Raw genomic sequence first — 27,208 nt, 5'->3', positions numbered from 1 at the left:
TGCTATGTTAATTCGTAAGGAGGAATTGTTATGAGTTTATTTATTTATTTTTGGGTACAACAAAGAACTTGTAATCTTTAAAACATCAGCTATGTTATTGCCTAAGATGTGTGGTGGGGCCATGCCAGTAGGATGGGGAACGGGGCCTCGGAACTAGATCAATTATTCAACCATGATGCAACAGCAACACTATTAAGATCTTAAAATAAGGCAAAAATCAAGGATATTAAAGATGCGTGAACTATCTTCTACTCTCCTCTTAATAAAACAAAATGTACAGCACAGGAAAATTGTAATGTCACTGATTATGATGATTCAGTTTAGTGATACATTAAATGGCATACAAACAGCTTTTTTCAAGGAGAAGGAGTATTTGTTAATCTTCCAATTAAAGAAACAGTGCTTGCAATCAAATATGCACTAGAGGTCAATAGACTGTTAACCAAGGCAGATAGAGCTGCTTACTTTGCGCAAAAACTCTGAATTGGCGAGAGAAGCTGAAGGGTAGGCACACAGAGAGAAGTTGAGAATGGTCAAAAATGTGTTGGGTATGGTTGCACGAACTCAAGATTTGCCATCCACGGGTTTAGTGATGGATAACTTTCTCAATTTCCGGTCATAGTTAAGTATGGCACTTACACTCTCAACCACCAAAACAATCTGCAAAAGAAGGCCAAAGCACGCATTATGGAAGAGAAATAAAACTGGAGCAAGTTCTTGGATATATCAGCTGACAAGTGCACTTGAAATATACATATCATGCAGACTTCAGAAGATTTCATGCCCTAAGAAACATGAACATAAATCTATATCTTGGTTGATCCATAAATATACCAATTCAGACCATTTTTTGTGAACTTTTCCCATACAGCTAGAAAAAATAAAATAATAGCCAATTTGCCATAAATGCATAAAACCTAGCATGGCAAATGGAAAAAGTTCCCAGACAAAAATGCGGCTGAAATTTTAAAAGGCCTATGGAACTAAATCACTATTTCATTTTCAGAATTCCCAAAGTCACATATCCTACTTCACCCACCGAGGTTTCATTTTTCATTAAGAGATTTAGCCCATATTGGAATATGAGCCAGCCAAAATTAACAAAATAATTTACATAATTCCATGTAGGAAGTGTGAGAGTGCAGACTCATCATTGTGTTAAGTGATTGAGCAATTTTTTGTCATCAATCTGTTCTGTCTGGAATAATTGTAACATTAACTCTATGTAAACTATTTTTTCCTAATCTACTTATTTCAACAGAACTATTTAAAGTTATCAAGAGTAAACTACCACTAGGCAGATATAAACAAACCTGAAAGCAAGCAAAAGCCATAGCGGTTGCATAATAGAAGTTCGCATTGCCAGTGCCCTGTAAATTTCATCAAGTCAGTATCCAAATGACTGCTTCAACTAATTCGGTCATTTGAGTCAATTAATAAGATTCAACCAAAGGCATACCCTCCATATCCACAGGTTGTGCATCACAGGGCTGAGGAGAGAAACACCGACACATCCCCAGAAGAGGAAGAAAGAGAACTGCAAATCTGCATAAGCATGGAAGACAATGTTTAATATGCCAGACCAAGCCAGAATGTAAATCTACAAGTGACAAAGGAGACCAGATCACTTGCCTGCTAATTCAAAAACAAACCAGCCTAACAAGCCCAAATACAAAGCTGAGTCTCCAACCTAATCACAATTATATCAGAGAGGGATTAACTTAGAAAAATAACACCAAAGAAAGACAGAAACAAAAGCAATTAAAACAAAAGTATATGCAATAGAACCAATTTTGGTCAAAATTAGCAAATCTAAAATTGATCTCAAGGTCGATTCTGAAGTTACGAGTATATAATGTTTGACTTCATCAGAGCAGCTACTACATTATTATGCAATCACAGATAACAATGTCCACCAAAACTGTCCCAGACCAGTTAAAAGTCTGTTCTTCTACTTTATTTGGTGCAAAAATATTTTATTAACAGCACTTTGCAGATTTGGTATGTAAACCAGACATGCTAATAATGAACATCTGATATCTCAAAAGTAAAAACACAATGTGACCTAAAAGAGGCAAAAATCATGAAAATGGGAAGTCTTTTGCTAATCGTTATCCTGGAAACCACTACGGAGTCTAATTGTATTCCAGAAAATATCACCAATGGACGATACTATTGCTTTTCATTTTTTTTTATATAAATCAATATATAGAGAAAGAATTCTGCAACCTATGAATTCTGCTAGTGTTGTCTACAGCTAAATTTTTATACCAGACCAATGCCTTCAAATTGAAATCTTTATTTCTCAAGTACAATCTTAGATGAAACAAATTTTTGGCATGTTTTGTAGTTAATTTCCACAATTAATTTAAGAACTGGCAAAATGATGATACTTGTGCAGATAAGCGTGAACTTACTGAAGGGTAAGATTTCAGCATTGATGAGATAGCAATGTATGCGAAAGCCAGGAAGCAGGGCCGGTGGTTCAGCCTGATGGCTAAGGGCAAAATCATGACTAGAATATTCATATGGAAAACTATCAGAAAGAAATTTCTGAAAAATTCGAAAACTTCTGCAAAGAAGTACCTGCAATAAGGAATCAGGCAGATGAGCTATAATGAAACACCTCAGAGGTAGGAATAAAGTACATCTTTCTAGACACAACAAAATTAAGTTCTAGCTCACCATAAAACACCAATATTTGGAGACAAATCTTCCACCGTGAGAATGAACCCATATGTACTGCAGAAAAAATGCCAGATAATAGGAACAGTTGGAACTTTTATATAGCTATGACAAAAAGAAAAAAGAAGAAACTACAGAGCCAATTTATCTGACTGACAAAAGGATCATGAACTTGATACTAACCGAAAAGAAAATTAACAAATATCAAATCATCATAATACTGGGAACAAATATACTAAACCATGCTATAAAAATTAAACAGTGCAACCAAGGGGAACCAAATGATTGAATTCGTTCTAACTGTTCAAAATGGAGCTCCTCGATAACTAGAACCGACTCTCAAATCTTGGGAAATCAGTATTCATGAAGTTTAGATGAATGTCTCCAAAACTATTGAAAAAGAGGAAATTAGCCCCTTCAAATTAACACACTAAGGAGTTCTGAAGAGAATCAGAGAAATGCAGCGAAGAGCATAGGAACAAATTTCTCAGCATCTGGGTTTCGTAGAATTCAGCTCTTTAACTACAAAACTGAATGCTATAACCCTCAAAAACTTCACAATTCCTCTTTAGCCATTAATTCAGCAACAAAAATAAATGAACAATCACCCATTCAATACTTGTCCTGTTTCTGTTCTTATGAACACCCCTCCTGTTTGTGTTCCTATAGACACCCCTCCAAACTATCTAATCCACCAATTACACATAACCTGCTCTATCTCAAAACAGAGAAAGAAACATTGACCAAAATTTTATGCACACAACTCTTTCTTCAAGAGTGTACATATGTGACTAATCTCACCTCAAGCAGTAACCCAAATTTTTCAAGTTGATTGTATGAACTTAATGAAAAATACTCTTCCATTCACTTCTTATACTGTTATGCACCAGCAAATGCTTTTGATAATTGAAAGAATAATACTGGCCACTGTAATCATGATCAACTTCCTTATTCATACAAGGTAATACATGCTGTATGCAGTATGCATAGCAAACAAGAAACAACTCTTCCCAAGATATCTTATTCCGCATAGAGAAGGTTACTGAAATAGTAGAGATGTCATTAATTATTGGTAATATATTTATACATAATGAAGCAGATGACTATGGCAGAGTGATGTAATATTCAATAAGTACCTTTTAAACATCTCCAACATACCACCATTCTGTTTAACGGATATGCCACATAGTACCAGCACATAGACTGACCAAATAGAAGCCCAGAACAAGAAATGAATAACTGGTTTCCATGAAAAGGTTATTGGTAGCTTTGATTGGTTAAAGAGTTCCTCTTCTTGACAAGAGCTATCACTTGAGGGATTCTTTCCACCCTTGCTGCACCTTCTTTGCAGGAACAATTTCCTAGGAGGAGCATCTGGACCATTTCCTAGTAAAAGAATCAACTGGGACAAAATTAACAATAATTACTACACTAATAGATTGGGGCACATAAGCAAAAAGGAGATTCACAACAGCTCTTCTCATATTTCTTGTAAGATGACATGTTCATCAAAAGATAAAAACCCATACCGGAATTATTAGAACCCCAGGATAAAGAGATAAATGTGTTCCCATGACCCATCCAAAAGCAGCCAAAGGGGGCAATCCTGTGGTCCATCCAAATAAGTTATTCAATCACAGACAAAATAAAAAGAATACAAGGTACTGCACCCAATTACACCGTAATACATCTTCAAGTCAATTTCAACTTATGTCAATCAGCGACATTTTGTTATGGGTGATATTCATGAAATGGCAATCCAAAAGTATTTTATCATGCTCAATACAGAAGAGACAAATCACTTCTTCATTCATCATCCTCAGCATACAATAACAGCCCCAAAAACTCATATCAATATTCCATTACAAATATTTAAGAAAAACAAATCTAAAGTAACAAGAAGAGTTTATGACATAGGCACTCTTTGCAAAAATCTTTAAAATGGAAAAACTAAATGTGGCAGAATAAAGATGAAGAATTGAAAAGGTGTTAGAAAATTAGAAAAAATATATGTGCTGTAATTATATATTAGCTGTAACATAGCTATTTAGGTGCAAATCTATGTATTTTAGGAAAATCTACCTAGAAATTATTCTTTCCTTAAATCAGTGATTTAGTTTCCTGATTTAATGGTTTTATGCGTGCTGTAAATCTCTATAAAAGAACAATCTCAATGACAGAATGATTATTTTGTGCAAACCTATTTTTCAAGTTGCTATCAGAGCAGGAAGAATATCTTGCCGGAATTTCTTTAAAATGGCATTGCTGAGCATAAGAACAAGCACTTGTTAGAAGTAGCTAGAGCCATGATATTTTATATGAATGTTCCAAAGTATCTATAGGGTGATGCTATACTGACAGCTTCGTATCTCATTACCAGGATGCCTACCAAAGTTTTACAATATATCACCCCGTTGGATTGCTTAAAAAGGTATTCCCAGAATCTAGAATCAATTCTGACTTACCTTTGAAAATATTTGACTGCACAGCATATGTGCACACTCCAAAGAGGCTAAGGTCTAAATTAGATCCAAGAGCTGAAAAATGTGTTTTTATAGGGTATGCACCCAATTAAAAAGGTTACAAATGCTTTAATCCCCTTACAAAACCTTTTTTTGTCACTATGGATGTTTCTTTCATGGAAAATACATCATACTTTACCAAAAATTGCCTTCAGGGGGAGAAGATAGTTGAACCAAATCTTTGGGAAATTGCTGAACCCTTACCTAGCACACTACTTGATACCTTTTTTGAAAAAGAAATCTTGGAAACTAGGCCTAAAGAAACCGAATCTGACATTGGTCTGACAGAAAAAGAAATACTACGAATGGAAAAAAATAGAAACAATCTTGAGCCTGTGGTTTAGTCTAGGAAAGGTGTCCTTAGAGGTGGTAGAGACCAGGCCATTATCCTAGCACGTGGTCAACCGGAAGCCCTAAGCAATGGTCATCCAAATGCCTCAGGTAATCCTTCTTCTGTTCCTTCCTCTTCCTTTCCTATTACTGACTTAAACTTACCATTACGATCAGATTCTAGGGAAGAGAACTCTGCACCTGAATCTATTTTGGAACCAGCCCCAGTTATCCTTGAACAGAATCTTGATCTTGACCTCCCCATTGCCCTTAGAAAGGGAACCCGAACTTGCACCAAACATCCTATTGCCAAATATATTTCCTATCAAAACTTTAATGACAATTATAGAGCTTTCACTACAAACATTTCAAAACTTGTTGTGCCTAGAAATATTCAGGAAGCATTTGGTGATCCGAATTGGAGGTTGGCTGTGTTTGAAGAGATGAATGCCTTGAAGAAGAATGATACTTGGGAGATGGTAGAATTACCGAAGGAAAAAAAGGTTGTGGGGTGCAAATGGGTGTTTACTATCAAGAGTAAGGCAGATGGGAGTGTCGAGAGATACAAAGCCCGTCTTGTTGCAAAAGGTTTTACTCAAACCTATGGGATAGACTACCAAGAGACCTTTGCTCCGGTAGCTAAAATCAACTCAATTAGGGTCCTGTTGTTTCTTACTGTTAACTTTAATTGGCGCTTACACCAATTGGACGTTAAAAATGCTTTCCTTAATGGAGACCTTGAGGAGGAGGTATATATGAGTTCCCCACCAGGCTTTGAAGAAGGTGTGGAAATGAGAGAGTGTGTAGATTGAAAAAGTCCTTGTATCGACTTAAACAGTCACCAAAGAGCTTGGTTTGAGCGCTTTGGTAAGGTGATAAAGCGCTATGGATATATTCAAAGTCAAGCTGATCATACAATGCTTTACAAGCATTCAAATGATGGTAAAATAACTATCTTGATAGTATACGTGGATGATATCGTGTTAACTGGGGATGATTGTGATGAGATAGCAAAGTTAAAAAAGAAACTGGCTGAGGAGTTTGAGATTAAAGATCTCGGGGCATTAAAATACTTTCTTGGGATGGAGTTTGCTAGATCTAGAGAAGGCATTTTTGTAAATCAGAAGAAGTATGTTATTGACTTGTTAAACGAGACAGGTATGCTAGGGTGTAAACCTGCTGAAACCCCTATAGAACCTAATGTGAAGCTGCAACCTGCAGAAGCTGAGAATGTGAAGAATAGGGAGCATTATCAGAGACTTGTTGGGAGATTGATTTATCTATCCCATACACGCACAGATATATCCTTCTCTGTTAGTATGGTTAGCCAGTTTATGCATGCCCCAGGACCGGCACACTTTGAAGCTGTCTACAGAATTTTAAGGTATCTAAAAGGGACACCGGGCAAAGGAATTCTGTTTAAGCCACAAGGACACTTGCAGATTGAAGCCTACACAGACGTAGATTGGGCTGGAAGCATAGTAGACCGAAGATCCACTTATGGATACTGTTCATTTGTAGGTGATAACTTGGTTACATGGAGAAGCAAGAAACAGAATGTGGTCGCTAGGAGCAGTGCTGAGGCTGAATTTAGAGCTGTAGCCCATGGTATTTGTGAGATCATGTGGATTAAGAGGTTGTTGGAAGAGTTAAAAGCGACAAAATCATCTCCTATGAAGTTGTACTGTGACAACAAGGCAACAATCTCAATAGCACACAATCCAGTACTTTATGACCGCACAAAACATGTGGAGGTTGACAAGCATTTCATCAAGGAGAAGATAGATAATGGATTGGTTCATATAGAGTACATTCCTACTGGAGAACAAGTGGCTGATGTCTTTACCAAAGGACTACACACAAAACAGTTCGATTTTCTAGTTTGCAAGCTGGCTATGGAGGATATCTTCAAACCAGCTTGAGGGGGAGTGTTAGAAAATTAGAAAAAATATATGTGCTATAATTATATATTAGCTGCAAATTAGTCATTAGCTGTAACATAGCTATTTAGGTGCAAATCTATGTATTTTAGGAAAATCTACCAAGAAATTATTCTTTCCTTAAATCAGTGATTTAGTTTCCTGATTTAATGGTTTTATGTGTGCTGTAAATCTCTATAAAAGAACAATCTCAATGACAGAATGATTATTCTGTGCAAACCTATTTTTCAAGTAAAGGAATAAATGGAAGTTCTTTAAATAATTAAAATTTATAAGATTCAACAAAAGCCTGGAAGTAAAAATGATATGCACAAACATTAAGTACCCAAGTACCAGACAAAGCTTTGAGATTCTTACTTGTACATGCTCCATAGAGGGATAGTATAACAACCAGATTTTCAATTGGTGATGTTGACAAGCCCACACAGGCTACTATCGTGAATGGGTTCCAGAGGTACACAAGAGCAGCAATATCTCCAGAAGAAAGCATCTCTTCAAGGAAACAAGAAACATGTGAGGAAAGGGGAGCTAGCAGTGGTGGTAGGCGGTTTAAATCAAATTTGAAATTAAGAACTAATAAATACATCTTGAAATAAACAACAGCAACTGATCGGTCATAAGTCAAGCAATCAGCCCTCCACCTCCACCTTCTATATCCAGATAATAACATGATGTGATCAGCCATACTTATATTATAGTTGATTATCACAGGACTTAAAGCCATCTTTTATTTTTGTGATTCTTCAAAGCATTCCTTTTTTTTTTTTAATTCAAAGGTCCTTATCTAAATCAATTTCTTTTTTTTTTAATAAAGTAAAACTCTCATGAGATCCAACGGACACCAAAACTTTAAAAGAAACTAGCATCATGTATATCAAAATACCTGAATTTTTTGACAGCTCAACAAGGTCTAGCGATTTCAAGCTCAGACAAGACGACATCTGAAGAGTCTGACCAGTAGCGCGAATAAGCATTGCACTGACAACATCTGCAAGCAAAAAAAGCAAGCTGTATCCAAATGTGTTGGTTTAACTACATGACTAGTAAGGAAAAAAATAAAAAGAAATGAACAGAACAAAGAAAACCATTCAAAATGGGAATAAACTGCAAAGATCAAACACCCTCAGTGTCCTCAAGGTAATTAAAACCAACTTCAGAAGATATTAAACTTCAGTAAACTAACTTCATTTTTTATTTCTCAAAAAATGTACACACAACAATAGAAGAGCCCAAATCCGGCCATTCAAGGCAAAGAAGCTACTCAGCCGCTTGAACTAAGAGCATTTCACAGATATTTCAGTAGTTTTACATTTATCTTCCATTCTATGCCTAGTCATAAATTTGGTAGATGCATGAAAAATGCAATCAACCTGTTTTACTTAACCTCTAAGAAGAAAATTATTAATATAAATTAACACATAAATTGTCATGTAAACCTTCCAGCTGTACCCAAAATGCTACCAAAAACCTTTAAATGCATTACAAATCCACTTTGTTGACTGAAAATTGTCACTGCAAGTGACAATATGGAGTAAAATTTAATTTTCCTGCACGGCAGTAGAAACAAGTTCTACTTCATGCCATCAAGCACAAATGTAAGAGTACAATCTGAAACACAAAGTCTTAGATTAACTTTCATACCTGCATAGAAGATGATTTGGTTGCCCTTCAATTCTGGATCGTGCCAAAACAAACAAATAAATAAATAAATGAAACTGATCCATGTAGCATTAAGTAAGCTTAATACACTATACAATAGAGAATCCAAAAATAAATGATCGAATCATCATTGTTTAGAACGTAACTAACATCATTATTATCATTGTAGCATTAAGTAAGCTTAATTATTACCTCTTAACAGTGAGTGGCCCAATCAGTGAAAGTAACAACGGAGAACCGTGATACATCGAACCTGCGAAACAAAAACAAATTAACAGCAGTCCTTAAATCAGACAAAAAAATATATATTTGAAAAAAAAAAAGGAATTAGCATACCTGCATATGGAGACATCGATGATTGCTTCAGCCAATAACCTTCAGCCACTACACAATTTACAAGAATAAAAATTCATAAATCTGAATCGAATTCCGAATTTGAGCACGTGAAAAATATTATAGAGAGAGGTAGAGAGAAAAGACTGTACGACGACGGATGCTGGTGACTGGAGTGGCGACTTCGGGGCGAGAAGAAAAGTTGAGATTTTTGGGGAAATAAATTAAGATTAGCCTGAAGATCACTGACGCTGTCACCCAAACCCAAAATGATGACGTTTGCTTGATTTTGGATTTCTTCTCTTCTTTCTTCGTCTCCATTTTTGGGCAAATGTTTGGTCTGGGCTCGAGGAGACTGAGGACGACACTGGGACGACACTGGGAAGAAGCCATTTGAACACGGCAACCATAACGACGTCGTTTGAATCGTGCGGTAGAAACGACACTCTCAGCGTCGTTTAGCTTTTTGCTCGAGGCCACGTTTGTTTGTTACTTTGCTATTGATTTCTTCTCTTCGAAAGTATACCGCCATGTCATCTATATGATGAATATAGAAACGACAACTCATACAATTACTATGTGTCATTCATGCTCCATAAAATGTAAGGTGTGTCATCTGGATGATAGGTTTATGAACAAAATGTCATATAATTTACTCCGAAATAAAAATTTTACGATATATATAATTTATATCATGCCTGAATATATAACCCATGTGTCATCCATATTCCATATATTGTTATAAATTTATGAACTACATATCATTCATCAAAGACCAAAGATTTATTTTCTCTTTTTTCTTTTTTTTTCCAACTTTGTTAAAAAATAATTCAATAAAATTAATGGGTACGACAACGTGAATTCGACTTGATAATGTAAAATTTACATTTAAAATTTTATTATTATAAATAAAATAAATTTTTAAAATATAATAGTTAATAAATTAATATTTAATTAATCAAGTTCAAGCTAAACACAAGATAGTGCTAAATATAATCTAGTGTAATCATATCTTATGAAAATTCTATCTAGAACTTATGTAAATGGGTCTCAGTAATTTGTATGGTGTAAATATCACGAGCAATAGTTCTCTTAAAAAAAAAAAGCATAAGAAAATAAATGTGTATGCATTTAAAGTCTCAAATAGACCTCTTGTAATTGTATGGTTAATGTTGGTAGGAGTCTTTTTCTTAAACTGATGTCACATTTATCTATTAAATATTAAAATTATTTTTACATTCATCATTTAATATATAGGTGGTATATAGTATTAGAACTTAGGTTTGAGCTCAATTATGGAGATCGTTAACATTATTATTATTGTATAACTATAGATTGTAACCATTTGAAACAAAATAAATAAACTAGACCAAGGGCCTAGCTGAATTGTTTTTCAAACAATTTTATTTGATTAATAACTTGAATATGAATCATAAGAGAAAAAAAAAGTTAAAAAAATAATTTAGATTTTGCACAACACTCAAATTTTTTTAAAAATAATCTGATATTTATGTACTAATTAGCCCTGTTTTATTTTTTATTTTTAATTGTTCTGCTGGTTTTCATATATTATTTTTCTTTTGAATATGGTTTATGAGTCTTTAAAAACTAAGATCCGTAGTATAATTAAAAGTTTTAATATAGAGATATGTTTTATTCAGGCCAACGGGGAATTTTATACATATAATTAGGGGCGGGCATGGATTGGTTTGGGTTGGATTTTAAGCCAAACCAACCCAAATATTTTTAATCCAACCCAACCCAAACTATTTGGGTTTGGTTTGAATTTTATTATCAAAATAATTTTTATTTTAATAAAATTTAATTATATCAAAATTATAATTATTATTAATTATTAAATTGATATTAAAATATAAAAAAATATAGTGGATAAAAACTATAAATTTTACAATAACTTAATCCTTAAATTAAAGAATACTAGAAAATCAAAATAAATTTTAATCACAAAAATTATTATTTCTCAATAAATAAGAACGTACACTTTAATAATAAATTTTCACAAACATGACATTAACAATCTAATAATAAAATTTTCCACTTATTATTTATTTAATTATGTAATATTTATTTTTATTTATCGTTTTGGTAGTTTTGCGTTATGTTATCTACTTATACGCTTAATTTTAGGGAGATTGTCAATTTCTCCCCTACAGTAATCAACATATATCATTTTTCCTTCTTCTGTTTTTATAATGGCTAAAAACCCTCATAATAGTATAAGTTTACAATATTACCTTTATTTTCAACTACTCTTTTATTTATATTTATTATAAATTAAATAAATCACATGAATAGAAACTAAATAAAAAATAAAGCATTAAAAATAAGAAATATATGTTTTGATATGAACAAAAAAATTGATAATAATAATTTTTTATACTTATTTATTTTGTGAAAATTTTCTTATAATAAATATATAAGAAAATTATTAGTAAAATGATAAAAACAATTATTATAAGAACACTTGAATGACAAATAAAAATTTATTATAAGATAAATAATAAAATATTTTACCTATACTTTTTACATTTAATTTTAAAATATTACAAAATGTTTATTATAAGAAAATGTTCAAAAAATAAATAATTACAAGAAAAAATTTTATTATTAATTTTTTTGCTCATATCAAAACATATATTTCTTGTTTTAATACTTATTTTTTTTATTTAGTTTCTATTCATGTAATTTATTTAATTTATAATAAATGTAAATAAAAGAGTAGTTAAAAATAAGGATAATATTATAAACTTATGTTGTCATGGGGATTTTGGCCATTTAAAAACAAAAAAGGGGTAAATGGTATATGTTAATTACTGTAAGGGGGAAAGTGGCAATCCCCTTAATTTTATTTACATTATGATATTATATAGTGTGTATGCTTTATGTTTTAATTTCATTATATGGTAAGCAAAGTTTTGTACGGGGCCTAATATGGACATTACATTCAATTATTGACCAAAAATTAGCCGTCATATAGCATATCGGATCCAGTCCAAGCTGAGTTATTATTGATCACTAGTAGAGTCTCCTGCTCTTTCTATGATGATCCTTCCATGTGGGAAGAATTATTTTTGTAAATAAGAAAAAAAATTATGTTATTTACAATAATATTTATTTAATTTAAATTTATTTTTACTATTATTTTCATTTTCTAATTGTTGATAATTGATTACGCTGTAAAAAAATTAATGGTGGTCTTTCACTTATTTGTATTCATTTATTTTGTTTTCATTTATTTCATTTGAAAAATTTGAGTATTGAGATTTTGTCAATGACCCATGGATAAACCATACCCAACCCATAATGAAATGATTTTCTATATAAAACCTATATCTAATCCATTTTCATGATTTACCCAACCCAAACCATTTAATTTGGTTTGGGTTTGGATAAACCCATGGGTTGTGGGTTTATGCCCACCCCTACATATAATATCATTTATTTGATGATTTCATTAAACTCAACATACTTCAAATTGGCACTAAAATGTTTTATGGCTAGTTTTTTAAAAATGTAGAAGTGTGTTACAACAATAATTTTCTCAATACATTTCTATTAGGTGGAACAATTTAATCCCAAAAATTTGATTCTTAAAATCAATTTAAAAATTAAAAAAAATTGAATTAAAACTCATTTTTCTAAAAAAGAATTTCTTCTTTTAATTATTAATGAACGAGTGATTTTAATTAGTATTTTATTACGAAAATACCCATATCATAAGTGATTTTATCGCACAAGTAATTTTATGTTATGGTTATTTTAGTAATAAAAAATAATTAAAATGTGGCGGAAAAGAGCATTTTGTGGGTCCAAACAGCATCATCCTAAAAAAATAAATTTTATTTAACATTATGATTATTTCAGTAATTTGTATTCATCAAACAATTTAACGTAAGATTTATCAAACACATATAACTACTTTTAAAATTCATAGTAATTTTGAAAATAAATTTTACTGAATATTTTATTATTTTTTGTAACTGATTATTTTTACAATACAATTAATAATAATTATTTCGAATTATAAACTTGGTATTTCAATTTATGTAGCATATGAAGCGAGTGATGTGCATTAATAGTTTCTATTCATGATATTTTTATTCATAAATGGAGTATTATTATAATCTAATATATATTTGTGTGCGTATATGTGTGTGTATGTATATGTATGCCCATACTACGAAGATCTTCTAAGAATTGAGATTATAGATGGTCAATTATTCTAAATATCACTAATTAATGGGCATTAAAATTTAATTAACACGATCACATTAATAAGTGATTTTATCATTAGGCGATACCAACCTCACCTCCGTAAGTTAACGGGCAGACCGTCTCTCAATAAAAGGAAACGTAGAACATTGGAGAAGTATTCAAATTACAAAAACACCCATACCCCAAACGCTACCTTATATAAGGTTCCTAAATTTCAACACATATATATTTATCTCTGTTTCTGTTCTTTCTTTCTATAAAAGAAAGCACACAACAGCGGAACAGTGAAAAAGCTTAAAACAATTAAGCTTCAAAAAGAAAATTAAAATAAAAATTTTCCCGGAAAATGGTGAGACCTAATCAAGAAGCAATCGACACCTTCATTAGCATCACAGGTGCCACTGAATCGGTCGCGGTGCAAAAGCTAGAGGTATATTAAAAAAAAAAACTGTAATTTTTAGCTAAATTTCAGAATTTTTATTCGCTTTTTATGTATTTTGATTGCAATTGTGGAGTTAATTGATTTTCAGTTGATTGATGATGTAATCTACGCGAAACTAGGGTTAATGTTTGTATTTCGTGTATTTTTGGACTTTAATTTGCTTAACTTTCGTTGATGTATGATGACCAATGCTTTAATTTTAGGGTTTTCACTTTATATATTGATAAAAGTCGTAATATTTAAACCTTTGTAGGAGAATTATTTTAGGTTCTCTGAAATTGGTGAATTTTGTTTTTGGTTCTTGAGTTTAAGTTTATTAGAAATGAAATTAACGTGGAATTTGTTACTCTGATTGGTACTTCTTTTATGTTTGTTTACATATATCATTGGCTGTACTTGTTCTTGTGCCATTTTTGAATGAACATTAGTGTTTTTTGTGTTGATCAGAGTACTCTTCGTTCATTTAATACCCGCATGGAACCATGTGAGTTAAATAAAATCTAAGAAACAAAATTCATTGTTTATAACTAGGCTTGGTGAAGAATTTAAATAGATTTTTTTTTAATAAATTAAAGTGCAAATGTGGAAGAATTGTGTTGAGCTGACGTATGCCAAATTTGGTTATATTTGGACGGCATATTTGTCAGATGGATGAATCCTAGTCCAATACGAGTAATGCCAAGATTACAGCAAGAAAATTTCCTGCACATTGTAAATTCTCTGGAGTAGCTAAGTGCTTGGTATTATGCTGCCCATTGGGGTTAGCTTTTGAGGATGGATACTTGTACGGCTGTGTGCCTGATAGTAATCTTGTAGAATTGTTTGCTGAAATTTAGTTTTCTTTACTGCTGATTTATCTGTTATTCTTCCTTGAAATCAGGAGCACAGTGGTGATCTGAATGCAGCTGTGAATGCACATTTTAGCGAAGGAGATAGAAACACGTCTCTGAACGCGTCTGTCATTCTTCCTTTGAATTGATTTGTTTTCCCATTTATACGCCCTCTTTGTTATTTTTAATTATTATTGAATTATAAAGAAGAAATGCTTTACATTTTTAATTTCTAGTACTCATCTTATGCAGTTGACTCCTCTCCTCCCGGTTGTTACGTGTTTAGAAAATAATGTTTTTATCAGAAATAACATCTAATTTTATGTTCCATCTTTTAAAATTCTTAGTCTTCTTAAATTTTTTATTTATTAATGATACGCCTTTATGCGATTTGCAATTTTCAGCACCCATCAATCATCTGTTCCAGCACCTCAAACTGATTTTATGGACATAGATGATCCCATTGAATCTGTGCCCCGAGAGCCTCCACTGTCATTTCTATCTGGATCTAGAACTTTAAATCCATTCTCACTGCTTGATCCAAGCAGTCGTAGAAGGTTCTTTGATGGTGCCTCTGATTTTATGAGCCGTGAACCTCATGTTACCCATCCTAGAGAGGTTAGAGAGATCCCCATAGAGGTTAGAGATGGCGGCGATCCATCTGGTCATGCCCCTACCATCGAGGATGTCACTGAATCTGCAAATACACATGGCCCTGATAACCGAGGGACAGCCATAATTGATGAAGTGGATGAGGATATTCCAGCTCCTCCTGCTGCACAGTCTACACTGCGAAATGATGGGCGTAGCAGTCCCACTGCTCCTGCATTTGATAATTTGGCAGACTATAGCAATGACATAGAAGAAGAAATGATTCGAGCTGCCATTGAGGCCTCAAAACGGGAGGCTGATGTATAGGCTTCTAAACAACAGCTTGATTCACATTATGAATGTTTCAGTACCATTTGTCATTTACATTGTTTTCTTGATTTTGGTACCAATAGACACTAAATCACTTTCTTCTTAATGCAGAATGTAAGTGGTGCTGGGACTGAGCATAGGCAACCACACTTGGAGGATGCCGATCTGGCACATGCAGTTTCATTGTCATTAAGGGTAAGCTTTTGTTTTACATTTATCTTTCCTTCACAAGCGCCTCATTTTTCTCACTTTACAAGAACTGGATAACTGGATTCAGACAGCAGAGCAAGAGAAAGCACAGCGTGAGCTAGGTGGGGATGTTGGGGCATCAGTAGCAGGAGCTTCCAAGCCATCTGAGATGGAGCTGGGAAAAGTGGCAACATCAAATGGGAGGTATTCTTTGAACTGTTAATTTTGGTGTTATGTGTGTTCTCTGATTACTGATTGTGTGTGCATGTGGCATCCTTCTGTTGTCCTGGCCATAGCGAAGGGTGGTGATTTATACTTTATACTTATTTGATGTGTTTTCTGCTCTTTGAGGCAAGAATTTTATGAGGATACCTTGTTCAACTTAGGTTGGAGGGAGGAAGCTTATCCATCCAAGAAGAGACTGAAGATGTGGAGGAGCAGCCTCTTGTTAGGCACAGGTCCATACATACGTCTTCGGGTTCTGGGGAATCTGACAAGGAAGTTGGGGTTACTGAGGTCAGCCCACCTCCAAGTCCTGGACAGCCTGATGTCAGCAATCAACCACAGCACAACGGAAATGCATTTCCTTCAGATGAGGTATCTTCCCTGCATATTTCTTATCGAGAAAGTTCAACTCACATATGTTTATTATTCTTAGCCCAAAATTTTATGCCAACTAATATATTTGACACATTCACTTGACTAAATTAGTGGGGTGGCATCTCTTCCGAGGAGCATGATGAAGCAGTTATGCTTGAGGCTGCAATGTTTGGTGGAATACCTGAAAGTGGATACCGTTTTCCGTATGCACCTCATCAGTACATGCAACCTGAGGGCTCTTATCCTCGGCGAGTACCTCGTCCTCCATCACCCTCATTGGAAGCTCAGCGCCTGATACGGGAGCAGCAGGTCTGAATTTTGGGCCTCAAGACCAAATAATAAAGTTCTAATCTCTGTCTGTGGTGTCACTGAACTGCTGCGTACTTCACTCGTGCAGGATGATGAATATCTTGCATCATTGCAAGCAGACAGAGAAAAAGCTGAAGCTCGCCGTCTAATGGAGGAAGAAGCAAGAAATGCTGCTCTTGCTGAGGAAAGAAGAAAAGAGGAAGAAACCCGTCGGAAAATGGAGGAGCAGCAGGTACTTTGTTATTGAATTATTTTTTTCCTTTTCATGGTCAAACTGTTTTTTTCTCCTTTTTTTTATTTTCTCATGTTGCTAGTATTATCTAGTAGTATTGAAAGTTTTTGCATTTGACCCTTTTTCTTTATTTATTTATATATTCTTTGGGTACATCAACCACATATTTGGTCTTTGGTAGTTGAAAGTCTTCTGTTTCATAGACCTATTTATCTTATGGTGGACATAACTAAATCCAGCTAAGAAGTACCATTCTGAATTTGTATGTTTTGTCTATTGGAGTGGATGTTACTTTTAAATAGTTTTAAACACTTCACAGATGCGCAATGAACTTTTTGCTGGCAGGAATATGAAAGACAATTAGCAGCAAAAGAAGCGTCATTGCCTCAGGAGCCAGCCCCAGATGATGAAAATGCTGTGACCCTTCTGGTGCGGATGCCAGATGGCAGTCGTCGTGGTCGCCGATTCCTTAAGTCCAACAAGCTGCAGGTAAGATCTGTGTAGAAAATCTGCTTACTTTCAATTTGTCCCTCTGCCCAACAACTTCATTGTGAAAAATATTTCTTTGCAGTCTCTTTTTGACTATATAGATGTTGGAAGAGGAATCAAAGCAGGCACCTACAGACTGGTAATGTTCAAACCATCCATATTCTACCTAACAAAATTAAATTTATTCAATTATTCCCCACGGATTAATTGAGGTGATTTACAGATAAGAGACCTGTAATTCTGAATTATTTAGTGTAATTGCTTCAATAGGTGAGGCCATACCCAAGGCGTGCTTTCAGTGATGGGGAGAGTGCTTTGACTCTCAATGAACTTGGGCTGACGAGCAAGCAGGAAGCTTTGTTTCTGGAGTTGGTCTAGACTCCATTGTGTAGAAAGTTATAATTTAGTTTATTTAGATACAATTTGGTGAATGAGCTGTGGGACGCCGAAGGAGCTATACTGCTGCTATACAGGACCCCCGCTAAATTTTATATCTTATTTACATGCATAAATTAAGATGTGTCTTCACCATCCATTTAAATATTATTCTCTTAACATATATGAGTTTTAATGTGACTTTTTTTTTTTTTTTTTAATTTATGATTGAAATTTTGGCTTGAACTATTGTGTATAGAATGATTATTCATCTCAAAGATGAGTGCCCAGGACGGAACTAAACACTTCAATAAGTAATAATTTAAAAACAACAAATACAAGATGACAAATAGCAAACAAGCAGATCATCGGCGAATTGAGTGACTTCTTGATCTTTGATTCAATTTGCTTGACCATTAGCTATCGGTGCTTGGCGTTTGTTTGGATTCTACCGCATTTTGTTAGCACTTATAGCTTCCTAGAACTTTCACCAATTTTAGCAAAAGGATTATTTACCCTCTTCAACCGTTGGAAGATGGCTACAAAAGGGGTACAAATTTACTTGCGTGCAATCATGATTTTCACCTTTCGTTGTAAGATACCCTTTCTTCTTTTTTCACTAGGCTGTAACAAAGTAACTTTGAAAATTTGCAAAACTTCCAATATTATTTTTGTTAAATAAAATAACTTCAATAATATATTAGAATTCACAAACTATATATGTGTGTGTAATTTTTCTCTGAACCAAAAATATTTTTATTTTAATAAAGTTTGGATGTTATTAATAGATAAAAAAATATTTTAATGTATTAATAAAAAAAAGTACAATTTTCAATACCTTCAAATATATGATTTTTATATATATCCTCACTTTAAAATATGGATATCCTGAAAAGATCTGTCAAAAAGCAAAGCAAAACATCCGAATTAGTTACTCCTATTGTGGGTTCGCCTGAATTTGTTCCCCTTCTCTGGCAAACGATTTCTTGAAGCCACATGTGGGCCTAAAGTACTCTGAGCTCAAGTCCAAGAATAAAAGAGGATGCTATTCCTGGTTCCACGTGGCAGATTGTTATTCCACGCAGAAAGACCAAAAACCTCAGTCGTAGTTCGGTCAAATCACACTTCAGAAAATCTCACTTTTTTTTTTTTTTTTTTCTCTAATGGCGGCTTGTTATGCGCCACGTTTCTTAAAGTGGAAAAGTTAAGGAAGTTAACAAAAAGAAAAAGAAAATGCAAGTACTGATACCAATTATCAACAAAAAAACAAAACATTAAAAAAGAAAAAAAGAAAATTGATGATGTAACCCAACGGTCGAGTGAACGGATATCAGGAGACAGGCACGTGCATCCTACGTGAACGGCAACGCAATAGGGAGCCCTATTTTCTCCCCCTAGATAAAAGAATAAAACCGAGTCCGTACACCAACTCCCACTCCCCCCCCCCCTCACTCTCTCCCCCAACGGTCATATTTCACCGACATATCCCAACGGTCACTTAGATTCGCGATCTCCGCCGTCGGATCAAAATCCAACGGTATAGAAACGAAGTTCCCCATACATTTCTCGAACATCCTCTTTTTCATTTTTCTCATATCAAAGACTAAGGAGACAGGACCTAAAAAGAGCAATGATCAAGACAGCCTCCATTGGAAGTGGTAGTTAATAGGCTTTATAGTTACAGTATAGTTTTACGCATTATAGTACAGAGTTAGTGTATTAGTAGAGCAAACCAAAAAAGAAGAAACGCGAAAAGGGTGATTGGTATTGTATTACTATATAAAAACACAAATGGTTCATGGGTTATGGTTCTTTTGGGAAGTGAGCGAGTGCGTTTGAGAGAGGTATGGAATTCAACTGCTCCTTTTGATCGGCTGGGGTTTGTTTGTTTTACTTGTGTTTGATTCAGCTCTTTAGCTACCATGGAGTTGTTGTTGGCTTCAAATGCTGTTCTGGCTGTCGAGTTTTTTATGAGTTTCAGCTACCATTTTGAGCAAGTATGTGTTTATTCTGCTTCCTTCCACAATTTGCATTCGTCTGTGAAGAAACAATGAGTTGTTTGTGAATGTTGTGGAATCCGATGATTGTTTTATTACAGGTGTTTGATTTAGTATTGGATTCTTTGATTCTTTTGGGGGTGGGATAATTCTTTCTTTTTCTTTTTCTTTTTTCCATTGTTTTTTTAAGCATATTCTTGTTCATTCATTGCACACTTATTCATATAGGAACACTGAAATTTGTTTCATATCTTTTTCTTAATTTTGTTTATTCATCGGATTCCTGTTGTTTCAGTTCTTGAAAATTCACACACTCACTTAGTCTATCTCTCTAGGTTTATATTGTTACATTTACTTCCTAGGCCATAATATCAAAACATATAAGAATTTGCACAGTAAAAACTCATATATTGCATAGCTAATACAGAAATTATAGAACCAAAGAGAGATAGGAAGTTTAAACAGAAAATAGGTTGGGTGGGTGAATTTAAGTTGAAAAGAACAAAACACAAAAAGATTGAAAATAGGAAGGATATAGAGGATGTTGGCTGGGTGTTCTAGTTCCACATTGTTGTCACCGAGGCATCGATTGAGGAGTGAAGCATCTGCACAATTTCCAGCTTGCCATTTTCAGTTGCCGTCAATGGGCACACAGAGACTGGACTTGCCATGTAGCTTTTCTCGAAAAGACTCGTCGCGCTCCCAGCCCATTAGGCCTGTTGGCCTCTCTGTAGAGAAGCCAATTGAGCCTAAGACAAGCGCTTGTTCTCTCAAACAGAACGTCCGTCTTCCACCTTTGGCAACGAGCACGCAGAGGGAGATCAAAGATGAGTTTTGGGAGAAGGGTAAGAGTCTGAAGAGGTTTGCAGAAGGAGGTTTGGTTGACGAGTCTTGCATTAACAGGGCTAAAAGGAAAAAGGGTAGCAGTGGTGATAATGATGGGAAAAATGATGATATTCATGAAGGTGGTGGTGATAGTTTGAGTTTAGGTCAATTGGGTACCGGGAACTTTTGGTTTCAGCCTAGTTTCACAGGCCAAAATGTCCCTCAAGTTCCTTTTACTTTGACCTGCTCAGGAGAGAAAGACAGGGTTTGTTATGTGCCTGGTGAATTTATTTCACCACCTTTGCCACTGTCAAACAATCCTTGGGTGGAATCGGTTATAACTGAGATCACAGATTTGGGTGAAAAAGACGGTGATGAGACTAGCCATAGGTTGGCAAAGGAGGTTTCGGCTTCAAGTACCTCATCAGAGAGTGGGAGCTTGGCTCTTAGGCTACATGAGAATCCTGTGGAGCATGATGTTGGTAATGGGTCTAGGAATCCATATCCTCATCAAGGTGGTGTGGAAGCTAGCGAGGAGGGTACCAACCAAGGGGAGAATGGATTTGAGCTTGTCAGATTACTTACAGATTGTGTGGAAGCAATTGGGTCGAGGAATATCCCTGCTGTCAACCATTTTATTGCCAAGTTGGGTGATGTTGCTTCTCCGAGAGGAAGCCCTATTAGTCGCCTGACAGCTTACTACACTGAAGCTTTGGCTCTTCGTGTCTCAAGGCTTTGGCCTCATACTTTTCATATTACCCCTCCTCGAGATTTTGATCGGGTTGATGATGATTCGGGGGCTGCACTGAGGCTTTTGAACCAGGCGACTCCAATTCCGAAATTCATTCATTTCACAGCAAATGAGATGCTGCTGAGAGCTTTTGACGGGAAAGACAGGGTTCACATCATTGATTTTGACATTAAGCAAGGACTTCAGTGGCCTAGTTTTTTTCAGAGCCTAGCCTCCAGGCCTAACCCTCCAAGCCATGTTAGAATCACTGGTATCGGTGAGTCCAAACAAGAATTAAACGAAACGGGAGATAGACTTTCCGGATTTGCTGAGGCACTGAATTTGCCTTTTGAGTTCCATCCGGTTGTGGACAGGTTAGAAGATGTGAGGCTGTGGATGCTTCATGTGAAGGAGAAGGAGAGCGTGGCGGTGAATTGTATCTTTCAGTTGCATAAGACGCTGTATAGTGGGAATGGAGGAGTACTCAGGGATTTTTTGGGACTTATTCGGAGCACAAACCCGACAATAGTCCTTATGGCAGAGCAAGAAGCCGAGCACAATTCCCCTTTCTTGGAGACCAGAGTTTCCAATTCATTGAGATACTACAGTGCTTTATTTGATTTGATCGATTACTGTCTCCCATTAGACAGTCCAGTTAGGATCAAGATAGAAGAGATGTTTGCAAGGGAAGTTAGAAGTATTGTTGCTTGCGAAGGAAGTGACCGGTTAGAAAGGCACGAGAGTTTTGAGAACTGGAGGAGGATGATGGAGCAAGGAGGGTTTCGATGCATGGGGATCAGCGAGAGGGAGATGCTTCAGAGTCAAATGCTACTGAAGATGTACTCTTGCGAGAATTATGGTGTTAAGAAGCAAGGACAGGATGGAGCGGCGGTTACCCTAAGCTGGATAGATCAGCCTCTTTATACAGTCTCGGCGTGGGTACCTGTTGATGTTGCAGGCGGTTCATCCTCATTCTCTCAGCCAAGCTGATTGCTGCGGGGTTTCTTTTTTCTTCACACACACACCATTAGTTTTCATTCCATCCTAGCATACAGAAAGAGACACTAAAATTCTTTGTAGGTAGAGAAATCTGTCATTATTCTTTCATTCTTTCGTTGCAGATAAGATTTTTCAATCCTGATAGGGTCATTTGTATGAATACAGTAGCTTCATTCATACTGATTCAGTTCTTTGCAGGTCAGGTCTAGGCTTTCATTATTGATGTCAAGTTGCATTTATTCTTTAATTCTTTATGTATGATGATGACAATTTGTCCTTGTTATTAGATTTATGAGCAATGTATCCAGAAATTGTATCTTTATAGATAGATGAAAAGATTTGTTGAGTTGTTTTTTATATTATGACTGGAAAATATATCTGTTAGCATTGGAAATCATTTTCTGTCGACTTGATTTGAGACACAACATGAACAAAAATACAAGATAAGATAAAACACGAAGCAAGGTGATCAATTAGAAAGATCTGGAAATGTACAGAACCATTTTCCTTTTCCATTGGCAACATTTATTTACATAGAACTCTCGATTTAATGGTTTAACTATTCGTTACAGTCTTATATCAAGCCCTCTTCAACGAATTTAATCAGTAAGGAATTGTGAATGTTATTTTTCCGTACGTACGGCCACACATATTTTCTTTGTGCCGTGATAAAAACAGAACAAGCATTTTCGAAAAAATACTCTTTCAACAAAGTTGATAAAAAAAATCACACGCGTCCAAACATATTTTTAATATTTCTTACTTCCTGTACTGATAAATCTATATGAAAATATGATATCTATCATAAATGGCTGTGATTGCTGTCCAATAAATAATAATAATATCCAAACATATAATAATCAGACATATTGCAATTGTTTACGTTTGAATTTTCCCTTTTTTTTTGGGTTCAATTTAATGCATTTTAATGGGTTCATTGAATAAAACATGTCTTCATAAAAACTTGCAATAGTAAGGTCATATTATATACATTTGAGGTAACCGTGTGAAGTGAAAATTAAATAAATTTTAATTTTGAATAGAGGAAATGAATTTCTAAAAATAATTTCATCATAATTCTATCTGGACTCGTCTTGATGAAGGCATGTTCAAGTCGATCCGATGATCAAAACGATCCGTATCTAAACAAAGAAAAAAAATCTACTTCGCAACACGTACTGAAAGACTCAAATCCTCGACCTCAATAATCAAACAAAGAAATTACAACTATTAGTAAAATGAGTGGTGGTTATCCACTCTTATTATGTGTTTGCTGTACTTTGAATTTACTAACATTTATATATGTTTGCATTCAATGTAACCTTATCAAGGAATGGCAACTATAGAAAGATATTTGATAATGTTTGACTATCTTAATTTCACAAGACTAATCTTTTATACATAAAAATATAAAGAGATGTCCCAGACATTTTATGTGCTCTCGAAAATGAAAAACAAGACCCCTCGTGCATTGACGACAATATATCTTATCATCATCTTCGTCTTGTGTGCAAACCAAAATTACACATTGGTTCAGGCAGATCTAATAGAAGAAACTTGCTATAAAATCTTTTTTCTGAGTGACGCATGTGTGATGTTTCTGAGATCAGACGGTCGTAGTTACAGAGCCAGTGATGTCAAAGGGCTTGCTCGTATCATGCTGGACAAAACTATAGCCAAAGCTACAGACACCATTCAGTTGATGGAAAAGTTGGAAGGTGAGGCCACTGATCCAGAGCTGAAGGGTTATCTTTCACTGTGCCTATGTTTTTACGTAGGAGCAGTTGAAGATTATTTTCAAAAATCCTTGGAGAACTTGGATACGAACTCTTTTCTGGAGGCTGCACGGCTTGCAGGTTATGGAGCTAAGAAGGCTCAGAACCTTGCATCATTGGGATTTGATAGCTCCTCAACTGTATGGAAGAAGAGTAAAGATTTAGAAAATTTAGGATTTGTAACCCAAGGAATTATAGCACTTTTGACTTGATAAATGATGTAGCTATTTGGTGCTGTTGACATATTCAAGTATGTATCAGCAAATTTCAATCAATGAAAGTGTCAGATTTTTGAGGCTTGTTTTGGGGATCACTCTGTAAACCACTGCTTTTTGTAGAACAATTATTTTTCAGAAAAAAAAAAGAATTTAAACAAGAAGGTGCTGAGATATCCTACCTCATAAAATGGAGTATAAAAAAGAGTCTAGACATTTTCCTCATAATATACTTAATCCTCATTTCCTTTATCGTTATCTAATTTTTATTATAATTTAAAACAAATAGTGATAAAAATATAAATTTAAAGTCAAACATTTTTTTATAAAAAAAAAAAAAATCAGTTGATTAGTCGAACCAATGTTTGAGAAAATGAAAAAAAAAATTAAAATTATCGAATTCGACGATTTAATTAAAAAACTATAACACGGTCGACTAATCCTTAGCCGTTTAAAAGCATGATGTATCGTATAATTTTTACCCCGGTGCAAGGCCTATATGCTTGTCGTTTGTTTATCAAACAAATAAGCGATTTGTCGTCTGTTTTAGTTAGAACAAGCTGTTGTGTCGGTTTCGTAGTCTCTCAAGATACGATCTGTCGCCAGCGTCGGGCGAAATAAAACCCTTGTAGCCCAAGCTTAAACATCAGCAGACAGCAGCAGCAAAAAATGTCTTGCAAGTTATTTAGAAGTATACACCATCAATAAAGTATTGAGTTTTTTTTTTTGGTCTTAATTACGATTATTAGCGATGTCACATTTAGTAACATTGTTACTGTAGAATGTCGCAGGAAACATTAATACAACGCTTTTGGTTTAATGATATCATGAGATAATTGTATTGTAGCAAATTCAACATCTGTAACTGTATGTACTTATTGTGCCTAAAATGTGAGGCCAGCACCGGCCTAGGGCTCTTGCGCACTAATGATCATCTCGGTTTGTTCATTTCCAGATAGAGACGGGCTGGCCCAACCCAATAATAGTCCACCTCTGTATAAATAGGCTATAATTATTATGCGTAGAATATTATTACTTACGACTAATTGTCTACTTAAAAAGTCGAGATTCAAAAATATATCGATGATGAACCATATTATATGTCATTCGTTTATTAGTAATTTAATGTTATGAAATTAAATTGGAAAATTATCTCACTAATGATGATATGAAACGTCATTATTATTCTTTATTTGTTTTTCATCTCTTGGCCTTAAATTAATTATGCCCAAAGACATAGTACGAGTGTCCTGTGTAAGATTTTTAACAGCCAATGCTGTGAAAATTCCTACAAATCTTCGTGTTAGTTAAAAGGAAAAAAGAACGCCAACAACCCTTTTAGTTTGAGAAAATGATCACGGAAATTCCCTTATTTTTTTAGAAATGGACTCACAAACTCTTGTTTACGATACATGAATCCTTCTTTGTGCTTGGAAATGATTGTACAAATCACCTATAAACCCCCCTTTTATGTTCAAAAAAATGTTGGAAAAGACCTCCATAGTTTGTCTAAAAGAGAATATGTGTATCCATAAAGGTGTCTTTGTGATTATTTATAAAAACATGGGGTCTCATGACCATTTTATCAAGAGTGATCCTAAGTTAACTTAGTTGGAATATTTACTTTGTGTCCTAACCAATGCATCAACAATAGAAATTCATTATTTAAATTAAAAATGATAAAGTATAATAATTATTTATCATTTGAACCAATAAGATAATTACACATCATTTGTCACATCAATTGAGATACAAACTAAATATCCTAATTAAGTATGAATAGCATTATTGTTTCATCGAACCATGAAGGTGATAGTGTCATTTTTCCCAATTAGAAACAAAAAGACTGCAGCTGAATGCTAAATCTAGTCTCTAACTTGATTCCCAAGTTAACACTTCACTTTTACAATCTATTTGGTTTATTTGACTGTCTATATTTTGATAATGAGGAGCATTGAAAATTTTCTATGAAAGATAAACATTTGAGATACTCTCATAAATACAAAATTGTGGGATTTATTACAATTTGCAGATATGGACTTTAAAATATTACATACCAAATATCTCATATACAGCTAACTTTACTAGATATAATCATTCTCTCTATGACTCTATCTATATAAATTATATGGTACAAAATTGTGGAATTTATTTTTCGTCCATAAATTGAGCAGATTGTAAAAGGGGTAAATATGAGATTAGTATTCGTTTAGTCCCTATTTTTTAGAAGTACCTCAAAACATCCCTACCATAATGCCATTAAACTATTGACACACTTGTCATTACTTTTTGTTCATTTTGCTTGCTTTTACAATATTAACCTCTTACAATAATTTTTCTTTTTTTTTGGACATTAATAAAAAAAATTAAATTTCCTAATTTCTAATTTAACCCCAAAAATAAAATAAAAATAATAATATATATTAATTTTTGTGGAACACTCTGCTGAGGAGCCAATATATTAATTTTTGTATAAAACAAAATAAAAGCAAAACGAAAATGAATATATATTTTCTTTGTTTATATTTTATTTTCTTGGGTTAAATTGGTAATTTAATTTTTTTTTTCTTTTTAT

General features: G+C 34.3%; 4 protein-coding genes across 5 annotated transcripts; 3 read left to right on the top strand and 1 right to left on the bottom strand.

The window, feature by feature from the left end:
- LOC18048174 (phosphatidylinositol glycan anchor biosynthesis class U protein) lies at positions 1-9,865 on the bottom strand. The gene is made up of 14 exons (XM_006440486.2): positions 9,622-9,865; positions 9,473-9,520; positions 9,329-9,389; positions 9,119-9,151; positions 8,361-8,485; positions 7,835-7,969; positions 4,215-4,291; positions 3,822-4,087; positions 2,686-2,742; positions 2,418-2,586; positions 1,633-1,690; positions 1,460-1,545; positions 1,314-1,370; positions 1-660 (listed from the first exon to the last, which is right to left on the bottom strand). Exons 1-14 carry the CDS (start codon positions 9,860-9,862, stop codon positions 565-567), a joined length of 1,509 nt encoding a protein of 502 aa, XP_006440549.2. The 5' UTR covers positions 9,863-9,865; the 3' UTR covers positions 1-564.
- A 4,059-nt stretch (positions 9,866-13,924) lies between these two features.
- LOC18048173 (plant UBX domain-containing protein 8) lies at positions 13,925-18,293 on the top strand. Of its 2 annotated transcripts, XM_006440485.2 has the most exons (11): positions 13,925-14,135; positions 15,028-15,101; positions 15,382-15,889; positions 16,010-16,093; positions 16,176-16,291; positions 16,474-16,684; positions 16,799-16,996; positions 17,085-17,228; positions 17,574-17,717; positions 17,800-17,856; positions 17,988-18,293. In XM_006440485.2, the coding sequence occupies exons 1-11, from the start codon at positions 14,052-14,054 to the stop codon at positions 18,093-18,095; spliced, it is 1,728 nt and encodes a 575-aa protein (XP_006440548.1). In that variant the 5' UTR covers positions 13,925-14,051; the 3' UTR covers positions 18,096-18,293. The 2 variants fall into 2 exon arrangements, with proteins under 2 accessions (XP_006440548.1, XP_024044705.1); XM_024188937.1 differs by lacking the exon at positions 15,028-15,101 and having other exon boundaries at positions 14,047-14,135.
- Positions 18,294-19,690: 1,397 nt separating this feature from the next.
- Positions 19,691-22,942, top strand: LOC18048172 (scarecrow-like protein 28). The gene has a single exon (XM_006440483.2). The coding sequence runs from the start codon at positions 20,631-20,633 to the stop codon at positions 22,632-22,634; it is 2,004 nt and encodes a 667-aa protein (XP_006440546.1). The 5' UTR covers positions 19,691-20,630; the 3' UTR covers positions 22,635-22,942.
- A 1,118-nt stretch (positions 22,943-24,060) lies between these two features.
- On the top strand, positions 24,061-24,630 carry LOC112100370 (pectinesterase inhibitor-like). Its single transcript, XM_024189700.1, has one exon. The coding sequence runs from the start codon at positions 24,061-24,063 to the stop codon at positions 24,628-24,630; it is 570 nt and encodes a 189-aa protein (XP_024045468.1).
- The last annotated feature ends 2,578 nt before the right edge of the window (positions 24,631-27,208 follow it).

This window comes from Citrus clementina, unplaced genomic scaffold (assembly GCF_000493195.1).
Source record: "Citrus clementina cultivar Clemenules unplaced genomic scaffold, Citrus_clementina_v1.0 scaffold_3, whole genome shotgun sequence".
In the NCBI taxonomy this organism is placed as follows: Eukaryota; Viridiplantae; Streptophyta; class Magnoliopsida; order Sapindales; family Rutaceae; genus Citrus; species Citrus x clementina.
This window is presented reverse-complemented; position numbering and strand designations above follow the sequence as displayed.